The sequence below is a fragment of the Pteropus medius genome, unplaced genomic scaffold (genome assembly GCF_902729225.1).
Source record: "Pteropus medius unplaced genomic scaffold, Ma_sr-lr_union100, whole genome shotgun sequence".
NCBI classification, from domain to species: domain Eukaryota; kingdom Metazoa; phylum Chordata; class Mammalia; order Chiroptera; family Pteropodidae; genus Pteropus; species Pteropus medius.
In genome coordinates this window covers 12,597,784-12,617,375 of record NW_024340696.1, presented here as the reverse complement: position 1 = coordinate 12,617,375, position 19,592 = coordinate 12,597,784, and the positions used below count along the sequence as shown (strand labels likewise).

General features: G+C 36.2%; 1 protein-coding gene and 1 pseudogene across 2 annotated transcripts in view; both read right to left on the bottom strand.

Annotated features, from left to right (window-relative positions):
- IFTAP (intraflagellar transport associated protein) overlaps positions 1-19,592 on the bottom strand; it is a 63,424-nt gene that overhangs the window by 12,401 nt on the left and 31,431 nt on the right. For both annotated transcript variants that reach the window (XM_039867276.1, XM_039867268.1), the window contains 3 exons: positions 11,312-11,469; positions 9,485-9,556; positions 8,011-8,077 (listed from right to left, as the gene is read on the bottom strand). In XM_039867276.1, coding sequence (XP_039723210.1) covers positions 8,011-8,077; positions 9,485-9,556; positions 11,312-11,469 — 297 coding nt within the window. The remainder of the gene's footprint in view (positions 1-8,010; positions 8,078-9,484; positions 9,557-11,311; positions 11,470-19,592) is intronic.
- Positions 7,358-7,476, bottom strand: LOC120609516 (uncharacterized; annotated as a pseudogene).

The window sequence follows — 19,592 nt, the reverse complement described above, 5'->3', positions numbered from 1 at the left end:
AAAGAAAGAAAGAAAGAAAGAAAGAAAGAAAGAAAGAAACTAGTTCAGCACACCACTCAACCACACGTGTTTTTCCATGAGACAACCATTGTATTTCAGTATGCAGTAGAAGTGCTTAATATATACTTCCTATTTCAGCACACAAAACATTAAAAAGAGGTGTACTCAAGGATCACAATTTAATAAAATTAGGAATTTTTGCCACTTCAAGGACATTTTCAAAGGAAACTAGTATTTAAACTACAAATTCATGATAATGAAGATTACAAGGACTACTGGCATAGTTTGATGCCACTCCCTTGATTCACACTAAGTTACCAGCATCTTTACCCATCATTGCTTTGGTAACACTAGTACAAACACCAACATATTTGACTTATAGACCTTGGGGTTTCCCAAGGAGTTCCCAGACCACGCCTGCAGGGGTCTGCTGGTCTAGCTAATATCAGCCCAACCCTTCCACCAAAAACACTAGAAAAGCTGGATAAATTACAAAATTCAACTATTTAAAGACACTAGGGACTTTATTTCCGGAGCAGCCCAGGACTTGAGAGGCCAAGATTCCAAAGAGAAGGAAATTACTGAGAAGTGAGTATAAGAATCTAAGGCGCTTTTCAAATCATGGCATTTACCAATTTGTAAGCAGAGGCTGAGAAGCTGAGAAACTACGAAAAAAGAAGTTAAGAAGCTGAGAAGCTTAGCAGAACAACCAACAGATTCACAGAGCAGTGAAGATAAAAATTAGAATCAAAGGCCTTCAAGAAGGAAGGGCTATGATTTACCTTGAAGGGCTATCCTCCAGAAACAAGCAGCCCTCATAAAGCCTAAAACCTCGTCCCAAATCAGCTCAATCCCAGATTGGATTAAGGTGATCTATTCCTACTCTAACTGCTAGTAAAATGTTGAAGAAATGCTTCTCCATAAGAACATAACATCATCCATGGCCTACATAAATTTTTATATACAATGTTCAGCATTCAAACAAAAACTTCCAAATATACAAAGACATTAGATCGAAAGGAGAAATTAATAATATAAATGGACCCACAGGACATCTCAGGTACTAGAATGAGACATGAACTTTAAAATAACTGATTCATATGTTTCAAAAATACATTCCAAAAATGGAGAATTTCAGCAGAACTAAAATCTATAAAAATAGATATTCAAAATCTCTTTTAAGAACTGTAATAACTAAAATATTGAGTGCTTTATCAGCAGACTGGATACAATTCAAGAAAGGATTATTGGAATAGAATACAGCTGGTAGAAGACACTCCAACTGAAGCAAGAAAGGAAATAAAAAAGGATAGAAAATGCACAGGTAATATGTGAAGAGATAACAGCTGAGAATTCCCCAACACCAGAACCTCTACAAGCCCCAAACAAAATAAATACAAATAAAAGAATACCAAGGCACAGTGGAATTACTGAAAAACACTACACACAAAAAAATCATAAAAGCAGCCAAATGAGGGGAAAAAAACGTATTGTCTTCAAAGGAACAACAATCAAATTGACATCTGGTTTTTCAACACTTTTCAGTTTAATTAAGACCAGAAAAGAATAGAACAACATCTTTAAAATGCTGAAAGAAAAAAATACCAATCCTAGCAATCTCTACCCAGACAAAAAAATAGAGGGATACAATAACACTTGATAAATTCAAAATAGGCAAGAATAAAAGAACATAAAACTGGCAGGACAGGTAGAAAACAAAATAGTAAGATAATAGGTTTAACGACAAATATATCAGAAACTACATTAAATGTAAATGGACTAAATATTCCAATTTAAAGACAACGTTTTAGAATATATATGTATACATATGTATATGTATATAAATGCATATGTATAAACGATATGCCATTTTCAAGAGACACATAACTAAAACCTACTTTGAGAAAAAAAAAAACTTCAGGATAAATAAAAGTGGAAATACAAAAGAATAAAGATAACTGCTATCCAAAGAGAATGTGGAGAAGATCAGGGAAGACTTACTTCATAGATGAGGTTGGCATCTGACAACAATCATAAATCAGATCCCTCTACCTCCAAGTACAGAAATAAAAGAAAAATAAACACAGGAGTCAGAAAGATGGGGATCAAAATATAAACTTTATAACTGATGGAGCTGAATTTAAAAATGGAGCTTGTCAGCAACACAATTGGGCTTCTTATTTGTCAAGCTTTCCTTCCAAGTCTAGATCTTGGGCTATCCCACCTGAAATTCTACATAGCTAACACATACCCAGTCAGGTATAAAGAGAATTACTTCACATCCGTGGAGCCCTTAGAGTAGAGACATGGAGTATACTATCTTCAGACTTCTGTCTAGAGATAGTTCTGAGACTTGACTGCACATTAAAATCTACCTGGGAGCTTTAAAAATTGCTGATGCCCAGACACACATCAGACCACTGAAAAAGAATCGCTAGGTATTGGTGTTTTTTTTTAAAGCTCCTCAAGCGAGTCTAATGTGTCTCAAATGTTAAAAACTAGTGCATAAGGCAGGCCTGGGCCTCATCTAAAGTGTGTCCATCATAAGAAAAGTGGCACAAACACAAAAGAGAGGACGTGTACCTTCCCAACAGCATGAACTCAAAAGAAGAAATAAAGGGGCTGATTCATAAACACATACTTTCTTTTCCCAGTCTCTCCAATTAGATAAAATCTTCCTTTTTCCCTCAGGAGAAATAGGCAGAGGAACTGTAACAGGGCAGAATTGTCTTCCTGATTCCGTTCTCTTCTCAGGAATGGAGGTAAGTTCCCTCCTGTAACCATGAGGCCTGGAAGCAAGTTTGCCCTTGTGGATGACATGGTTTTCAAGCTGGACCTTAATTGATGGTTGGTTAAGTTTGCACATATAAAAATTGGAGAAATAGGGATAAAGGAACATTTTGAAGCAAGGATTTTTCCCTGTCAGTGTTTCTAGTGATCTTCTGAGCAATGAAAGAATGATTTTTAACAGTTTTATGAGAAATAAATGAAATGCCTAAATTATAAGTTGACTGAAATATGCCATCTCCTAGCTCTGGACCTTTATACATGCTGTTCCTTATGCTGTTCCTATACTCTCCTACCCAACACTCAGCCTCACTCTGCCTCCCTCATCTAGTTAAAGGTTATTCATCCTTTAAATCTCAAGCTCTCAAAGAGCTTTCTCTTATCCCACAGGCAAATTTAAATTCCCCTGCCATATGTATGTTCTCATGAAGTCTAGAACAATTTGTAAACATGTTTTTGTGATCATCTGGTTAATGTTTGACTCTTCCAATAAACTATGAATTCCATGAGAACAGGAATCAGATCTATTTTATTCTTCATTATATTCCAGGCACCCATCACAGTTATTAGATATTTGTTGAATAAGAGTCCCAGGTCATTCACAGGCTACATAAAGCTGCTGAAAGTTAATAAAATAGTTTTTTTTATTAAATTTATTGGGGTGACATTGGTAATAAGTTTCAACTCTACAATATTATATCATCTGTATATTGCATTGTGTGCTGATCACCATATATTTGACCCCCTTTACCCTCTTTGACCTCTGCCCATTCCTCTTCCCCTCTAGTAACCACCATTCTGTTGTCTGTGTCAGCGAGTTTTTATTTGTTTTGTTTTGTTCATTCATCTGTTGTTTTGTTTTATATCCCACATAAGAGTTAAATCATATGATTCTTGTCCTTTTCCATCAGACTTATTTTGCTCAGCATGATGCTCTAAAGATCCAGCTATGTTATAAAAAATGGCAGTATTTCATCTTTTCTTATGGCTGGGTAATATTCCATTGTGTATATGTACCACATCTTTATCTACTGAAGGGCACTTCGGTTGTTTCCATGTCTTAGCCACTATGAATAATGCTGCAATGAATATTGGGGAGCATATATCTTTATGAATAAACATTTTCAGATTTGGGGGGTAGATACCCAGAAGAGGGATTGCAGGGTCATATGAGGAACCTCCATAGTGGCTGTACCAATTTACATTCTCACCGCAGTGCATGAGGGTTCCTTTTTCTCCAGATCCTCTCTGACACTTGTTATTTCTAGTCTTGTTGATGAAAGCCATTCTAACAGGTGTGAGGTAGTACCTCACTGTGGTTTTGATTTACATTTCCCTTATAGCTAGTGAAGTTGAGCATCTTTTCATATATCTGTTAGCCATTTGTATGTCTTCTTGGGAAAGTGTTAAGGTCCTCTGCCCACTTTTTAGTTGGGTTGTTTGTTGCTCTTTGTTGAGTTATATTCATTCTTTATATATTTTGAATAATACCCCGGAGGTATCATATGCAAATATCTTTTTCCATTCAATTGGTTGTCTTTTGTTTTGTTGATGGTGTCTTTTGCTGTGCAAAAGCTTTTTAGTTTGATATAATCCCATTCATTTATTTTTGCTTTTACTTCCCTTGACTTTGGGGTCAAATTCATAAAATCCTCTCTAAGGCCAAGGTCCATAAGTTTATGTTTTCTTCCATGTATTTAATTATTTCAGGTCTTTGATTTGTTTTTGAGTTAATTTTTGTGTAAGTGTCAAGTAGCAGTCTAGTTTCATTCTTTTGCATATGGCTTTCCAATTTTCCCAGCACCATTTTTTGAAGAGGCTTTCCTTTCTCCATTGTATATTTTTAGCTCCTTTATTGAAACTTAGTTGCTTACCTAAATGCGAGTTTATTTCTGAGCTTTCAGTTCTGGTCTATTGGTCTTGTGTCTGTCTTTCTGCCAATACCATATAGTTTTGAAATTGTAGCTTTGTAGTATAATTAGAAGTCAGGGAGTGTGATACTTGTTCTTTTTTCTCAGGATTGCTTTGGCTATTAGGGGTATTTTATGGTTCTATACAAATTTGATGATTTTTTGTTTTATTTCTTTGAGAAATGCCACTGGGATTTCGATAGGGATTGTATTAAACCTATATATTGCTTTGGGTGATATGGCCATTTTAATTATGTTGATTCTTCCAGTCCATGAACATGAAATATCTTTCCAGATTTTTGTGTCTTCTTCAATTTTGGAAATAATTATTTAAAAAAGAAAATGGTAACCAATACCTTCATTAGAATTGGGAGCACTGAAGAACTTCAAAATGAAAATCAAATAAGGCTGCCAATCTCTGAGCAGGAATCAGCTGCCCATTCTCACTCAACGCAATCAACCACAGGGTAATTACACATACTGGCCAAGAGACTTGTCTAAGACTATACTTCTGAGAACTGGAGACCTCAAAAAGTCTCTTCAGGCAACTGTACTCAGCCAGAGAACAGGCTGAGCCAACTGAGGGGAAAAATAAATAAATATGACCAAAAGATTCTTCCTACTCTGATGGCCTCAGTATAACAACTAATATCTATTCCAAATAATAATTTTGCTGGATAACAGTCAGGTTAATTAACTTATATCAAATTCAAAGGAGGAAAAAGTGGTTAACTTGATGTCAAATAAACACAAAGCCCCAAATTTGTGGCAAATATTAGCCTCAGACAACTGCTCGATACCACCGCACTGAGTTGGTTCCTCTGAAAAACTGGGTCCACGTGGGCAGCCAAAATGAAAAATCAAATATTGGAAAAGAATCATGCTCCTGAATTTTTGAGAATATTTATGAAAGCAAATAAGGTGAGCAAATGAAGTCAATGGTAGAAAAACAATGCCCAACTCACTCCCTTGTTGCCCTAGGCAAATCTGTTGCTTAAACAATAACAACAGAATCCAATCAGTAAACCTCTCAGTTGCCAAAATCAAACAAGCAACTTGCCTATTTAAAATGTCACATTTCCCATCTGATGTAAATATTTGCCTTCTGCTCACATTCCTGAAGTGTAATACAAATTAGGCCCAAACTAAAATTCACCTTGGCACAAACTATTTTATTTATTTTTTTCCTTTCAAATGACCCAGACGGTGCATTTTGAAGATTGTGAAGCCCCGGTGGTGTTTTCGGTGACTGGAATAGATCATTGAAGCCAGGGTTGCTTTTCAGCCGAGGCTTTTCACATGATTTTACACTTGGGAAGGTCTTGACCTGCTCATTCAAGTCCACTGAGACTTGATTCAGGCCTCAGTAACCTTTTATACACAAATGCAAGACTACCTGTTATTTGATTTCTGGAAAAATCATACTAGTGAGATGTTTTTAAGCAATATTTTAAACTAAAGTAACAAATCTGATTTAAAAAAGCATTAAAACCATAACTTGAAAAATGTTTAAAGAAAAGAATATGAAAATAATGAAAAAGGTAAAAAGGCTAATTTAAGAGATTGATATAACCAAAATCACATTCATTGGCTAAGTAGGTTTATGTCAATATACAGATCTTCTCATTACTGGCAGGAAGCAAGAAATTTAAACTATCAAAAAAAAAAAAAATGCCTAACCTGTGCACTTCTGTGCTCTCCTATAAAATTAATTTTATATTGTAAATGTACTACATGCAAACTAAAACCATTTGTCTCCAAGGATCATCCACAGATGAACTTTATCAGAATCTCCTAGGGTAGTGTAAAAACACAGATCACTAGAGGCCAGCAAAGTCTTTCTAAATTAGACTCTCTTGGGAACAGGACCTAGGCATCTGCATTTTTAACAAGCTTCTCCTTCTCAAATCACCCAAAACCCAAACACAGAGCTTGCTCTACAAACTCGGCTTCTGGCTAAGTCCTTAGCTATCCTTTATAATCCAAACAGAGCTCCTAAACTCCTCTTTTACAGAAATTCAGAGCTGCCTAGGGTGTCTAAGTTAAGAAAACCTCTCCCTGGACTATGTGAATCCTTTAGATCTCTGATCTCACTTGAACCGAGTAAGTAAGCAAAACAATCTGTGCAAGTCTACTGGTTAACAGAGTGCTTAAGAAAGAAACCCCTCAGTAGAGTACTGTGATGTTCAAGCAACCAGAGAAGCCAGAGCAGGGGCTTATAAAAACCAATTTACAGAGAATCGCCATCCCCAAACCAACTACACCATCACTTAAACTACCGTCTTATTACAAATAAGCCCCCCATCCAATGATAATGACAATACTTAAATGCCAACCACCAAACCCCCATGGAAACTGCCCCTTCCCTAACATTCAACATTGACTTTGAGATATTCTTGCATATTTAATTAAGAATGAGAGTTTTCAAAGCAAATAACTCTAATTTTGAACATATTTCAAAGGCGCTTTGACCAAAAAAAAGGATACCTATGCTTACACAGAAATGTTAACCAGGAAAAGTAAAAGACTTCATCTACATAAACATCGATGAACTAGCATTAAGCCTCTTCCGGCCCAGCCCAGGTGGGAAAATGCTCCAGAAGAAATATTTACAATATATCTTTAGTCTTATTTTTTAAATTATTTATTATTATTATTTATGCCTACAGTACCTGGTCTTCCTAGGTGGTCTCCCATCCAAGTACTAACCAGGCCCGACCCTACATAGCTTCCAAGATCAGACAGAATTGGGCTTGTTTAGGGTGGCATGGCCGTAGACCATGGACCATGGCTCCACTGGGGTGCGAACCCAGGACTTTCTGCATGTAAAGCAGAAGTGCTAACCGCTACGCTATGGAACCATGTCCACCTTTAGTCTTAAATGTTTGGTTTACATATTTAACAAATATGTTATAAAAGCAAAGATTTGGATTTTATTGTATGATCAATTCTGATATTTTTATGATTTTTATGATCAAATGATGTTTTATGTATCACTCAAAAATAATCTCAATTTACAACATGGCGCTTCTAAGAAATAAAAGTTTGACTTAAATGACTTTACTTAAGACAATTATCCAAAAATCAATCATACAGCAAATTGGTGGGGGCAGGGAGATCTTTATTCCATTTAAGACGTAACACTTCACAACTTTCTCTGTTACTGAAAAAGAACAGGACTCCAGTTTTCTCTATCTCAGGAAAGATGGAGGTAGGATTGCCAAAAAAAAGGTAAAAAGGAAAGCAGGCTAAAGTCTCATTGGTCGCTTCTAAAAAGAGGTTAAGCAGTACAGAGAGGAAACAGAAGTCATACCCTTGCTCATTTGGAGCTTAATCTCTTCATCCACGTCCAAATCTTCTATTTCTAGGAAATTGTCTACCTAGAAAGAGATTAACATCATTTTTATGCTTATTAGACAGAAAGAAAAAATACAATTAAGAATCAATGCATCCATTTCCACAAAATTCAAGTGAGCAACTGAATCCAATTTTCTCGCTAACTTTCGAGTACCAGCTAATGATCTTTGTGTTCACTTTGCTTTACCAGAGAAATCTGAAAGAAGCAGTAAATTTGGAAGTTGGCCTGGATTTTGTAGGTACCAAAGTAAGATCTCTACACTGAAAGGGAAGAAACTATTTGGGGAGTTTTTGAAAAGAGACTTTGTTCCAGATTACATCTCAAGAGAGACACCACCACCAAGACAGTCCAATGTTGTTTTATTGCTTTTGTTTATTGCTAATGATGGTGGGGGGTCTGGCTATTATTATAGCAGTAGGCTTTTCACTCTGAAAAGCCAGAGAGAAAAAACTAAAGAAGTAAGAGAGAAAGATTCATTCAAAACAAAATCTTCCTGCCTCAGGTAAATCACAAGAGAGGTGAGCAGGCCAAAAAAATCAAGTGTTCTCTCTTTCGAGCAAATAAAACTGGAAATTACTTAAAAGGTAAAAAGCAGAGCAAATGACCTTTACAGATACAAGAGCAACATTTCAATGAAAAACTATTCCGCGTGGGAACAGATACAAGAGCAATATTTCAATGAAAAACTATTCCGCGCGGGACACTGTTTTCTACTGCAAGCTGACAATGAGACATTTTAGATGAACAAAATGGTAACATTTCAGACACAAATTAATTCATCTCAGGTGAATATCAAAGACTGTAAATAAGAAAATGATTTTACCACTGGCTCTAAGAAGATCTAGTAAAGGCATAATGTCAAAATGTCTTTTATGCTTATGACCTAAAACATGTGCATAACAAAATACCTTAAAATTGCAAATTTAGACCTCATAATTGGAATTCAAAAGACAAGCTGAGTCTCTCTTCCTTCAGCTCTATTTGCTAGACCCTGTCTCTTACATAGGAATTAAAAATGGCAGCTTCCATGGCTTGTAAGTACATAACTGCAGTTATTTCTTAACATCCAAGTGACAGCAAAAATTTATCTTTCATAAGCTGGTTTCAGTACTAAAATATGAGAATCTGTTATATTGTCATTTCTCTTAATGGTATATGCTAATGGAGACTACAGTCATGTTTCTCTATCAAAGTATCTCATCAATTTATTAAGCTTCAAGGAAAAAAGATGTAGAACCCAGCCAACTATGGATGGTTTAAGATGCTCAAACACCAACTTAAAAAAAAGTATGAGGACAAAATCTGCTGAATTCTCCAACTTGTATGAGAGAGCCAATAAGTCCTATGGTTTTTTGTTTTTAGGTTTTTAGGTTTTGTTTTTGTTTTTGTTTTTTGTTTTGCCATGGAAGAAAAATTACTCATGCCTTACCTTTACCTTTCCTGCCCAATTCAGATCACCTTGCAAGGAACTGCCAACTTTTTCGCCTTCATCTATCGTTATCTGAAAAAAACAATGAGGACATATTGAGGAGAAAATGAAACAACCAAAAATAAAGGAGCCAATCGATCTTGTAGCCTTTCAGATGGTAAAACTCTCCTTTCAGTTTTTGTGGATTAGCTATACATGATGAACCAGATTCACTGAATCATAGCAGAGGTAGCGGATAGGTTTCCAAAAGTCGACTTCCACTTCTGTCCTCTAAGTTCATCCACAGTGTAGCCTAACTAGATTATTTAACCTCAGGTTTTTCATGTGTAAAATCAAAACTCCCCACTTCATTACCGTACCTCCTGTCCCATCTCAATGAATCTTTTAATGTAGGGAGGAAGCAAAAGAACTAAATGTTAAATCAAGCTATATTCCGAGACTGCAATATGCTGGTCAGCCCTACAGCCAAACCACATGGAAACCTGCAGAAGAAAGGAAGATTCTGCTGAGATTGCTAACAAACCATTTCCCCATACTGTGCAGGGAAAACAGAGTCTTTAAATCACACCTTACACAAAATAAAATCGTTCATTCCCTATGGCAAAAATCTTGGGGAACTCATGGATCAAAGGCTGGGAATTGCTGGCAGGCCTTTTACGCTACATTTTCTTACCTTTTCACGCTATATACTTATTTTTTCTCACTGTATACCCATATCGAAGGAAATGGGTAACAAAGTCTTTAAACTGTAAGTCACAGAAACTAAGAATGATATATAAATTGGATTTCCTGACACTCGGGGCTTTGATTCTTGCCTTTGCTTTTTCCCTTCTCTAATAAACTTTCCTTTTGACTCTAACTTTGGTCAGCATCCGGATTCTTTCTTGTGCTCAAAGAACCCTCTCTTAGTGCTGGCCCACTCAGGGGAAACTCATCTTGTCCTGCATCACTTTTAAGGACAAATCTGAGAATGCTAATACAACCTTTTCAAGTTGTTAGAAAACAATGCCATTGAACAATTCTTTACTTCTCACATGTTGGTCAAAGACTCAATAGATAATACAATTCCAATTGCTAAAGATTGTCAATAGATAGTGATTCTTCTAGAGAAAAAAGTTCTTATCCTACAAGCATCTCTATATATATAGGCTATGCGATATATAAACACATTTCTAATATAAAGATTTTTGTTCTCCTCTATAAAACCACGATCCCAAATACAATTCTGTCTACAATCACAGGGAAGACATGATAAAGCAGAAACCAGAAATTCAAATGGCTTGAAATGTAAAACAGTTTCCATTTGCATTTTTTGATAGTTTACCATAGCTAAGGAGAATCTGACTACAGTCTATTAAGTCTTGAAGATTAGGGAGAGAGCATACAATGCTTATTAACTAAATCTTAGGGGAAAAAAATAACAGCTTCTACTGTTATTCAAAACAGATGAATCCACAACAGGGAAAAGAAACTCTCATTTTAAACAGAGAAATTTAAAAGGAACTCTTTTGTCCCAAATAGAGGACAAGTTAAAAAAATAAATAATTTCAAGAAGAATCTGTGGGTGTAGATTCTTAAGAAGTTTTTAATAAATATCAGGGATAACTAAGTTGCCATCATAAATGTTAGCTGCTGAAATCATGAAATGTAATAATGATTTTCAATAAAGTATCCCAACAGCACTCTTTCTAGAATTTGGAGTCTGAGTTATTGATCCAATAACTGTCCAAAGTTTCTTTTGTTCTTATTGAATCCTTTTTTTTTTTTTCAATTCATGAAGAATGTTTTTTCTCTCAGATTGTTCATTTAAGTGTGCTGTGGTATTACCTGCTCCTCTTCTGAACATTGTGATGCAGTACGAAGAAAGACGGCTTGATTTCTAAGATGGTGATCATTTGGTTCATTTTTGTGAGTAAACTGAATTGAAGAAAATATGTTTTCTGAAGACCTGAATCCGAATGCTCCTCTTTTCGTCACATTATCCTCTGAAATGATAAGTTACATAATATTAGAAACCATCCACCTCACCTAGTCTAGTTTATTTTGTGTTTATTGAGAATCTTCCTTCCAAACAAAATTATTAGAGTTTTCAAAGAAACCTACAAACCGAATGCTTCAGGCATTAAACACTCGGTTTTACAAAGTTATTTCTAAAAATGCAAGAAAGGTAACACTATTTCACTTACTGTACAAAAAAATATTTATTAAGTGCTAACTATGTGCCCAGCATTGTCTTAGAAAATTTACAAGAGAAAAAATTAAATTTGAAAATTACTCATAATCCTACAAGACACAGAAACTGTAACAAAATTTTTCAGTGGCTATGTCTCTCATCTTTTATCTATGCATCTATGTACTTCTAAAAATCAAATATATTTTTACTGTACATATTATAATTCAACTTGACAGCAATATTTCTTTCCATTTTATTGAATATTCTTTGTGTAATTTTAATAGTTATAGAGAATTCCATTGTATAAATGTAACGTGATTTATTTAACCAATCTCTTATTCTCAACTATTTAAAATTATAAACAACAAACGCTTTGTACTAAATCTGTGCACATTCATGATTATATTAGGAGACAGAAAATTATGATATCATGATACCATTAACAGAAATGTGGGGATAAATTCTGATGTGAGATAATGAATTAAGCTTTGGCCATGTTGCATTTGAGGTGCCAGAGGAAATGAGAAACGCTCAGAAGGCAGCTGCAAATGTAAGCTAAAATATGGGAGAGAGATAACAATTATAGGTAAATATCTGGGAGTCAATTACACTGGGGTAACGGTTTAAGTCATAAAATTATTTTAATATTAGTAGTAATATTAAAAATAAGAATAAGGGCTAACATATACTGAGTGTCAGATACTTATGAGCATCTCATAAATCTCACTTAAGCCTCACGACCCTAAAGGAAAGTACTATTAGTATCCCCAATTACAGATGAGGAAACCAAGGCCAAATGAGATTAAGTAATTTGTTAAAAGTCATATAGCTGGTAAACAGCAGAGTAGGGATTTGAAGCCAGAGTCTTCTGACTAAGAACCCATGCTCCTAAACACTGTGCTATGTCACTTAGCATAATATAACAGATGAAGGGAAAGAGTCCTTAGAGAATCAAAAAATGAAGTGGAAAAAAGAGAAAAAATCCCAGAAAGGAGACAAAGAAGAAAAGTTTACAATAGTACAAAAAGAACAAAAATACCATAGTAGATTCTAAAACTAAGATTTGCTTGCTGCAACTGACATTAGCAAATACAGAAATAGATGCCATTAATCACTAGGAAAGTGCTAAAAGATTCAAAAGAGGCCAAGTGGCAGAAATCCAGGCATTGTCAGGTTGGGTATCACTGTTTCATCCCCTTATAACACTCTACCATGAAAAGGTTCCAGAGACACAGAGATTGTTTAATCCCTGAGCTCCTTAGGCAGGTATCTAACTGGAGGGGTCGTGACACAGCCTAATCCAGCAAGGTGGTCATGTTTGCTCTTCAGCTGTTAGTTGCATGGCATCAAAATCAGTGAGATTCCTGTTGTTAATCATCACAGCCTGGTACAAGTTCAGTTGGAATCTTTGTTTGCTTCTGAATACCCATCGTTGGTATAATTAAAACTTGGAAGTGTGTCTAAAGGACATTAACGCAGAAATGCTGTTGGGGAGCAGAGGTAAGATAACCTAGTCTATAGTACATTATTAGCTCAATAAGCCAGAGAGGGAAAACACAAATATGGAATTTATCGCTTTGTCTTTAAAAAGCTTATATTATAGTAAATAACACAAATTCAGGCCAGTTTTCTCTACTGCCTCCCATACCAGCACCCTTGACTCCTAACTAGCTACAACTGAGAGAGATGACCCCTGCCGTTGGCCTCAACAAATCCTTAGAAATTTCTGGGCAGAAGGGCTGGGGGTAGGAGTGGGGGGAGGCTGAGTAAGGTAATGGGAGGGTTGCTAAGAATATTGCTGCAGTAACGAGCACTATAAAAGATCAGACGAGTGAGAAAGAAATAGTCTTAAGATTTATACTCCCTGACTTCTTCCTCTTATACAGCCACGAAGATGTCCTAAATCGCTCCTAGGGCAAAGATGAGCAGTGGTAGCAGGGTGGAGCAAGACAGGCCTGAAAATGCTGGGCAACGGAAGTTATCCGAGGAATGAAAGAGTTCCTCAAACTTCATCAAAGTTCGAAGCAAGACTTCCTGTGGCTACCTGCCACTCCTCAGTGCACCATTCTGACACGAGATGGCATCGTTTCAGTTCTCCCTGCTTATCCTTTAAGTCTGGCATAACCTATATCTAGTTATTCCTAAAAAATTGCTATGTACTCACCCAGCTCAACAGTACTATAATAGTCTATTGACTTAAATATTTGAAAAGCACAGTGATGTCTGGGACAAACAAGTTCTATTTGTTCTCATGATCACACAGTGTGTTCCTTTACCATTTCCAATAAAACAACCAGGTTATTTAACAGATAACCAGATCAAACTCTTTTGAAAGAAAGAGCAAAATACAATAAAGTGCCAGCTTCTGATGCTGATGTTGAATTACTGCGAGGGTGTCAGATCTAACAAAATTTCTTATTCACTCTTTTAAAATTTCTTCCTTTCATAAACATAAAGCTTTTGTTTTTTGAATACCAGAAGATTAAGAAGAGAACTTGTTTGTGCTCACTCTGATTGAACTTATAGTTTAAGGCTCCTTCCTAAACCTTAAAAATAGTTTCACAAGAATACATACTCTATCACTCCAAAGTCCCAGATGTGCTTCTTGTAAGGCTTTCAGTATTTAAAAACAACAACAACAACAACAAAAACCATGACGAATAATAAACCTCTTGGTAGAATGAGATAGGAAAAAAGTTCTTTTTCAATATGATGGTGTCAAAATGGCAGATGTTGGCACAACTCAGAATCTGAAGTGGCATAAAGCCTGATTAGAGAGCCAGAATCTGGTGAAAGATTTATCCTGGTGACAATCCAAACGTGCCACCCAAGTATTCATCTCATCTTCTTCTATTTTTCATAAGAGTCCTTTTCCACTCTTTCATCTCATCCCTAATGTTTCCTGCTTTGAAATAAGTGTCAGACGTAATATATTTTAGAAATCTAACAGCAACATTTTGGAGAACAAATAGGTTACCGAGACCTGCAAGAGTGTTTCTCTGGGCATTTCTGAGTCAAAACTTCAACACAGATGAGACAAAGGTTTTTTTCTAAAGGTTTTTAAAGCTTTCATTATTCTGAAGCAACGGAATTTCAATTTTCTTTTGATACCTAACAGACAAGCTTCCAACAGATCACCCTTACAAGGCCACCAGCTATACCTACAGTGTCTAATTTCAGGCCAAAGAAAAAGGTTGAAAAGGTTGAAACCACTGATGCCACAATAAATTAGATACTAATCACATATTGATTATCTATCTTCCAGATGAAAGCGATCAATTTCATTGAAGTCTATTTTGAAATGAACTTTTTAAAAATTCAAGTTTTTCCATACAAAAGCCAAACCAGTGGCCACATGCTGAGAAGCATCACCACACTTGCGGGAGAGTTCTCACAGATCAACATCACCAGCATCAGAATTCACAACCAAATCCTGTCAGCAGCCTCTGAGTGTCTGTTCTTCTGCACCGTGGTCGACAGTAATGTAAAACAAGGGCATGTTCTCAGTCATACACATATTGAATATGTTGCTAGAAGGAATGAAAAAATTCATTGGGGGAAAATTCTGTGCAACACTGGGCAGCTGCAAAAAGCCTTCTGCAAAGAGAATAGGGGATAAGCAATCATGCTTATAACAAGGTTGGGTACTTTAAAAGTCAGAGGGCGATTTTCACATTATACTCCTAGCCTACAGCAATGCTTCTCTGGACAATAATAATTGCTCTTGATTTGTCCAGCCAAACTACTTCCCTCAACTGCTTCTTGATCACATGCTACCTGGTATCTGGCCTCGCCTGGAGCGATAGTCATTAGGATTAAATAAGCAATTTAAAAACCAATCAATCATAAATCAAAATAAATCCAAAGAAGCTAAATTCAGCAGACAAATGTTTTGTCTAAATTCCCTTTGCAGTGCTCTGAATTCCAACTGTTTTATGCACTTCATTGAAAGGGCATAGGGAGGAGAGGATTACCTCAGCCTGGCAAGTCAGGAATAATTGTGTTTTCCCTGAGGCTGGATGATAATTGACTCATTATTCACAGTCATAGCTCTCAAACTGCCAAGAAACGAATGCACAACCCTGGCCCTGAAAAACGTGTGTCAAAAGCCCAAGATGAAGGACACATAGTAGTAAGTTGAATTTTTTTAAATGTCCAGTGTTAGGCACTCACAGAAGGAAAAATGTAGAGAGCGTAAAGTTGCCGAAAAGTTTATTTGCAGGAAAAAAATCTGAGCGGTAATTGAGTTATGCAATTCATTCAATCCAAAAGTTATAACCTGGCATCAACTGCGACATGCAGAGTGACAAAAATAGGTAAGACCCAGTCCTGGCCTTACAGAATTTACAAATGAGGAAGTTAAGCCAGGTATGCAAACCACCAAAATAGAACCCGACTATGGCAGACGATGTAAGGGAGGTAGGGCACAATGTTAGAGGATGGTAAAATCACAATTCGTTTGGGAGAATCACAAAAGCTTCACACAGGAACGGGGCATCCGAGCCGGACTTTGAAACACAGCAACAGTTTCAACAGGTGAACATCACAAGTTCCGCTACAAAGGGAAAATTGCATCATATGTGGTCTTTTGTGCCAGACATTTTTTACTTGGCATAACATCTTTGAGGTTCATCCATGTTGTAGCATGTTTTAGTATTTCACTTCTTTGTCAAGAACTAATCCATTATATGGACAGACCACATTTTGTTTTTCCATTCAGCAGTTAATGGATATTTGGATTTTTTCTACATTTTGTACCCCCTTGATTCTAATATTCCACGTGGTGCCATAACATTATGAAATCAAAATAAAGGACAACTAGAGTTTCAGCTTCCTTCCACACCCAAATAGTGGGAGAAATGCATGTATTAATTGAAGCTACAACTCTCTGATAATCTTCTCTCCTCAGTGTGGTCATAGCCTTAGAATCAGGCCACTCTCTATTACGTGGATCAAATTTATCTGACGTCATCTGAAATTACTTTTCCTCACTGCTCATTGTCCATCTCTTTACAATAAAATATAAACCTTAGGAGAACAGGGATCTCTTGGTCAGGAACTTGCTCATAGTTTGTGAAAAGGAAAATGTTCATTTTCCACTGCAAAGGACATGTAACAATTAAAACTAGAATGCAACCCTCCAAATAGCGGGCACACTGTGTGCTTAACACCAGGCCAGGCTAGAAGATGAGGAGTTAAGAAAGTTGTGAGACATGACCTCTGCCTAGAAGAAACATAATCAATTCCATTAAAACTTTTACTCACACAAAAGCATAACCTTTTCATATCTCTCAGTCAGCAGTTCCATGTCTAAGAATTTTTCCAAAAGAAATAATTAAGTGCGTGGGCAAAGATTTCACTATAAAGCCAAAATGTCTAATCCACTCCCTCGGAAATGTTTACTTGATCAAAGCCTTAAATTTTTGCTTATCTTTGAACCAGCATTTCCATGTGTAAAAATTTACTCAAAGGCCATAAATAAAAAGAGTGAAAAGATGCAGCTACTAGATTGAATGAATTAATGAATGAATGGGTAAACAAACAGATACAGAAGGCTAAAGCCATTACAAGGACCTACAAGGCTATCCATGCCTTATCTGTCCCCACTTCCATACCCTCTGACCTCAGTTCTCATTCTTCTCACCCATGCTCATGACACTCTGGTCACACTTGCTGCCTCATTATTCCTCAACCAGGCTGCTGCTGTCAGCACAACTCTGCCTTGATTGTTCCCTTGGTCTCAAATACTTTTCCCTAAAGTATTGCAAACTGAACTCCCTCACTTCCTTCCAATCCTCATTCAAATTTTACCTTCCCCAGGCCACCTAGATCACCCTACATAGAACTGCAACCCTCCATACCCGCTACCAGCACAAAGGCTCTGTTCTATATTTTTTCTTTCCCAAAGCAATCACTTTCTTCTAACAAAAATATTTTTCTTATTTATTACTTTTATTGTTTGTACTAACGTTTATGGTTTGCCGTCTGCCTTCCCCCTTCTAAGATGCAATTCCCTGAAGGTAATGATCTTTGTCTCTTTTGTTCACTTATGTGAGCAATACTGGCACATAGTAGGTGTTTAATAAACATTTATTGAATGAACGAAGATGTGAGATACAGCATCACTTACAGTAGCCAAAAATTGTAAATAAGTGTTCGACAAAAAGAGGATGGTTAAATAAATTATGGCATATCCACACAATTAAATGTAATGCAGTCATTAAAAATACTGTTAAAATAACCATATTTATTAACATGGGAAGATGTTCATAATTGATATGTGGAAAAGCAAGATACAAAGAGTATGTATAGTATGAGCCCACTTAAGATAATATAATAAATTTGCTGAATATACAAGTGAATGAAACTTTAGGTTGAGCCTTTACTGTAATTCAGGTACTGTTAATATAAATAAACATAAGTATTTGTGTATATGTTCATATATACATATATATAATTATTTAATACTAATAACAAATCTATAAAATGAAGGTTATTATATCCATCTTACGGATAACAAAACTGAAGCTCAGAGATTTTAAATAAAACTTTCTTAAGACCACAAGTGGGGAAGTAGTAGAGCTCAGATTCAAATCCTGGCTGTCACCAAGTCCCATGTTCTTAACTAATAATTATATATACGTATATATAAATTAATCAACAGAAAAGTTCAGAAAGGATCTATACATCCTTAGTTTATCTCTAAGACACAGGATTATGGTATTATTAATTAATTAATTGGATATAGGTTTGCTTACATGAAACAGACACCCAAAGTAACAATTGATTAAATAAGATGGAAGGTTATTTCTCTCTCATGTAAGGGGACAGACTAAACAATTCAGAGCTAATATGGTTGTTCTGCTCCACAGTCATCCTAAAATCCAGGCTCCTCCTATATTTCTGCTCTGCCATCCACAAGGCACCGCCCTTCTCTGCATGCCTTAAAATGATGCACCACCATACCCTTGCTCCAAGCAAGAGGGTAAAGAAAAAGAAGAAGAAAGAGTACACATCTATCCCCCTGTGTCATTAGTGAAGGCATGGCTTAAGCTACTCTGTCAAGGAAGCACCAAAATAGAGCAGCTAAAAAAGAATTTTTTTCTCTCTCATGTAACAGTTCAAGGCAGGTGGGCAGGCTCTGTTCCATCAGGTGATCCAGGGATCCAGGCTGGTGGGGTGTTCTGCCATCCTTAGCACATGGCTTCTATTCTTGGGTCTAAGGAGTTGCTCAATGATTGCCTACTTCCAGCCCGGGGAAAAGAATAAAAAGAGTCTAGGGTATGTTTCCTTCAAGATATGACCCAGAAGTTACACAAATCAGTTCTCCTCACTTCTTACTGGCACAGACTTAGTCAAATGGCTATACCTATCTGCAAAGGAGACTGGGAAATGTAATCTTTCTTCTGAGTGGCCATAGAGTAGCTAAAAATTCTACTCCTATAGAAAAAACATGTTTTTTGTTTTGCTGTGTGTATATGTGTATACGTGTTTGTGCCTCTCTGTACTTTCTAATTTTCCTACCATGACCCCCGCAAAAAAAGCCCTCCTATTTTTAGAAGTAAAAAGCATTTTATTCTAATCCTCAATCTATGAGGAATATCTACATGCATCCCCTTTCTTTTTAAAAGTCTTTCTTGGAAATACTGAAAAAAATGTAATATTTTACATTTACATTTTTTATATTTTAGACTCGAGACTCCTTTAATATTTAATTTTATATGTCCCTCTTTTAAATCACAGTTACTCTAATCATAAAATTTTACAGTTGAGTAAATTTTTTTAACTTACCAAGTACCTTCACATATGAAATACACAGCAGAAAAGTTATCATAAGCAACAAAATCATTGGAGAGACAAATCCTAGAACTACATCAATAAGATGCCTACACAGCCCATGTGGTCTCCCGTGTCTCTTGCTAGTACACTTGCTAA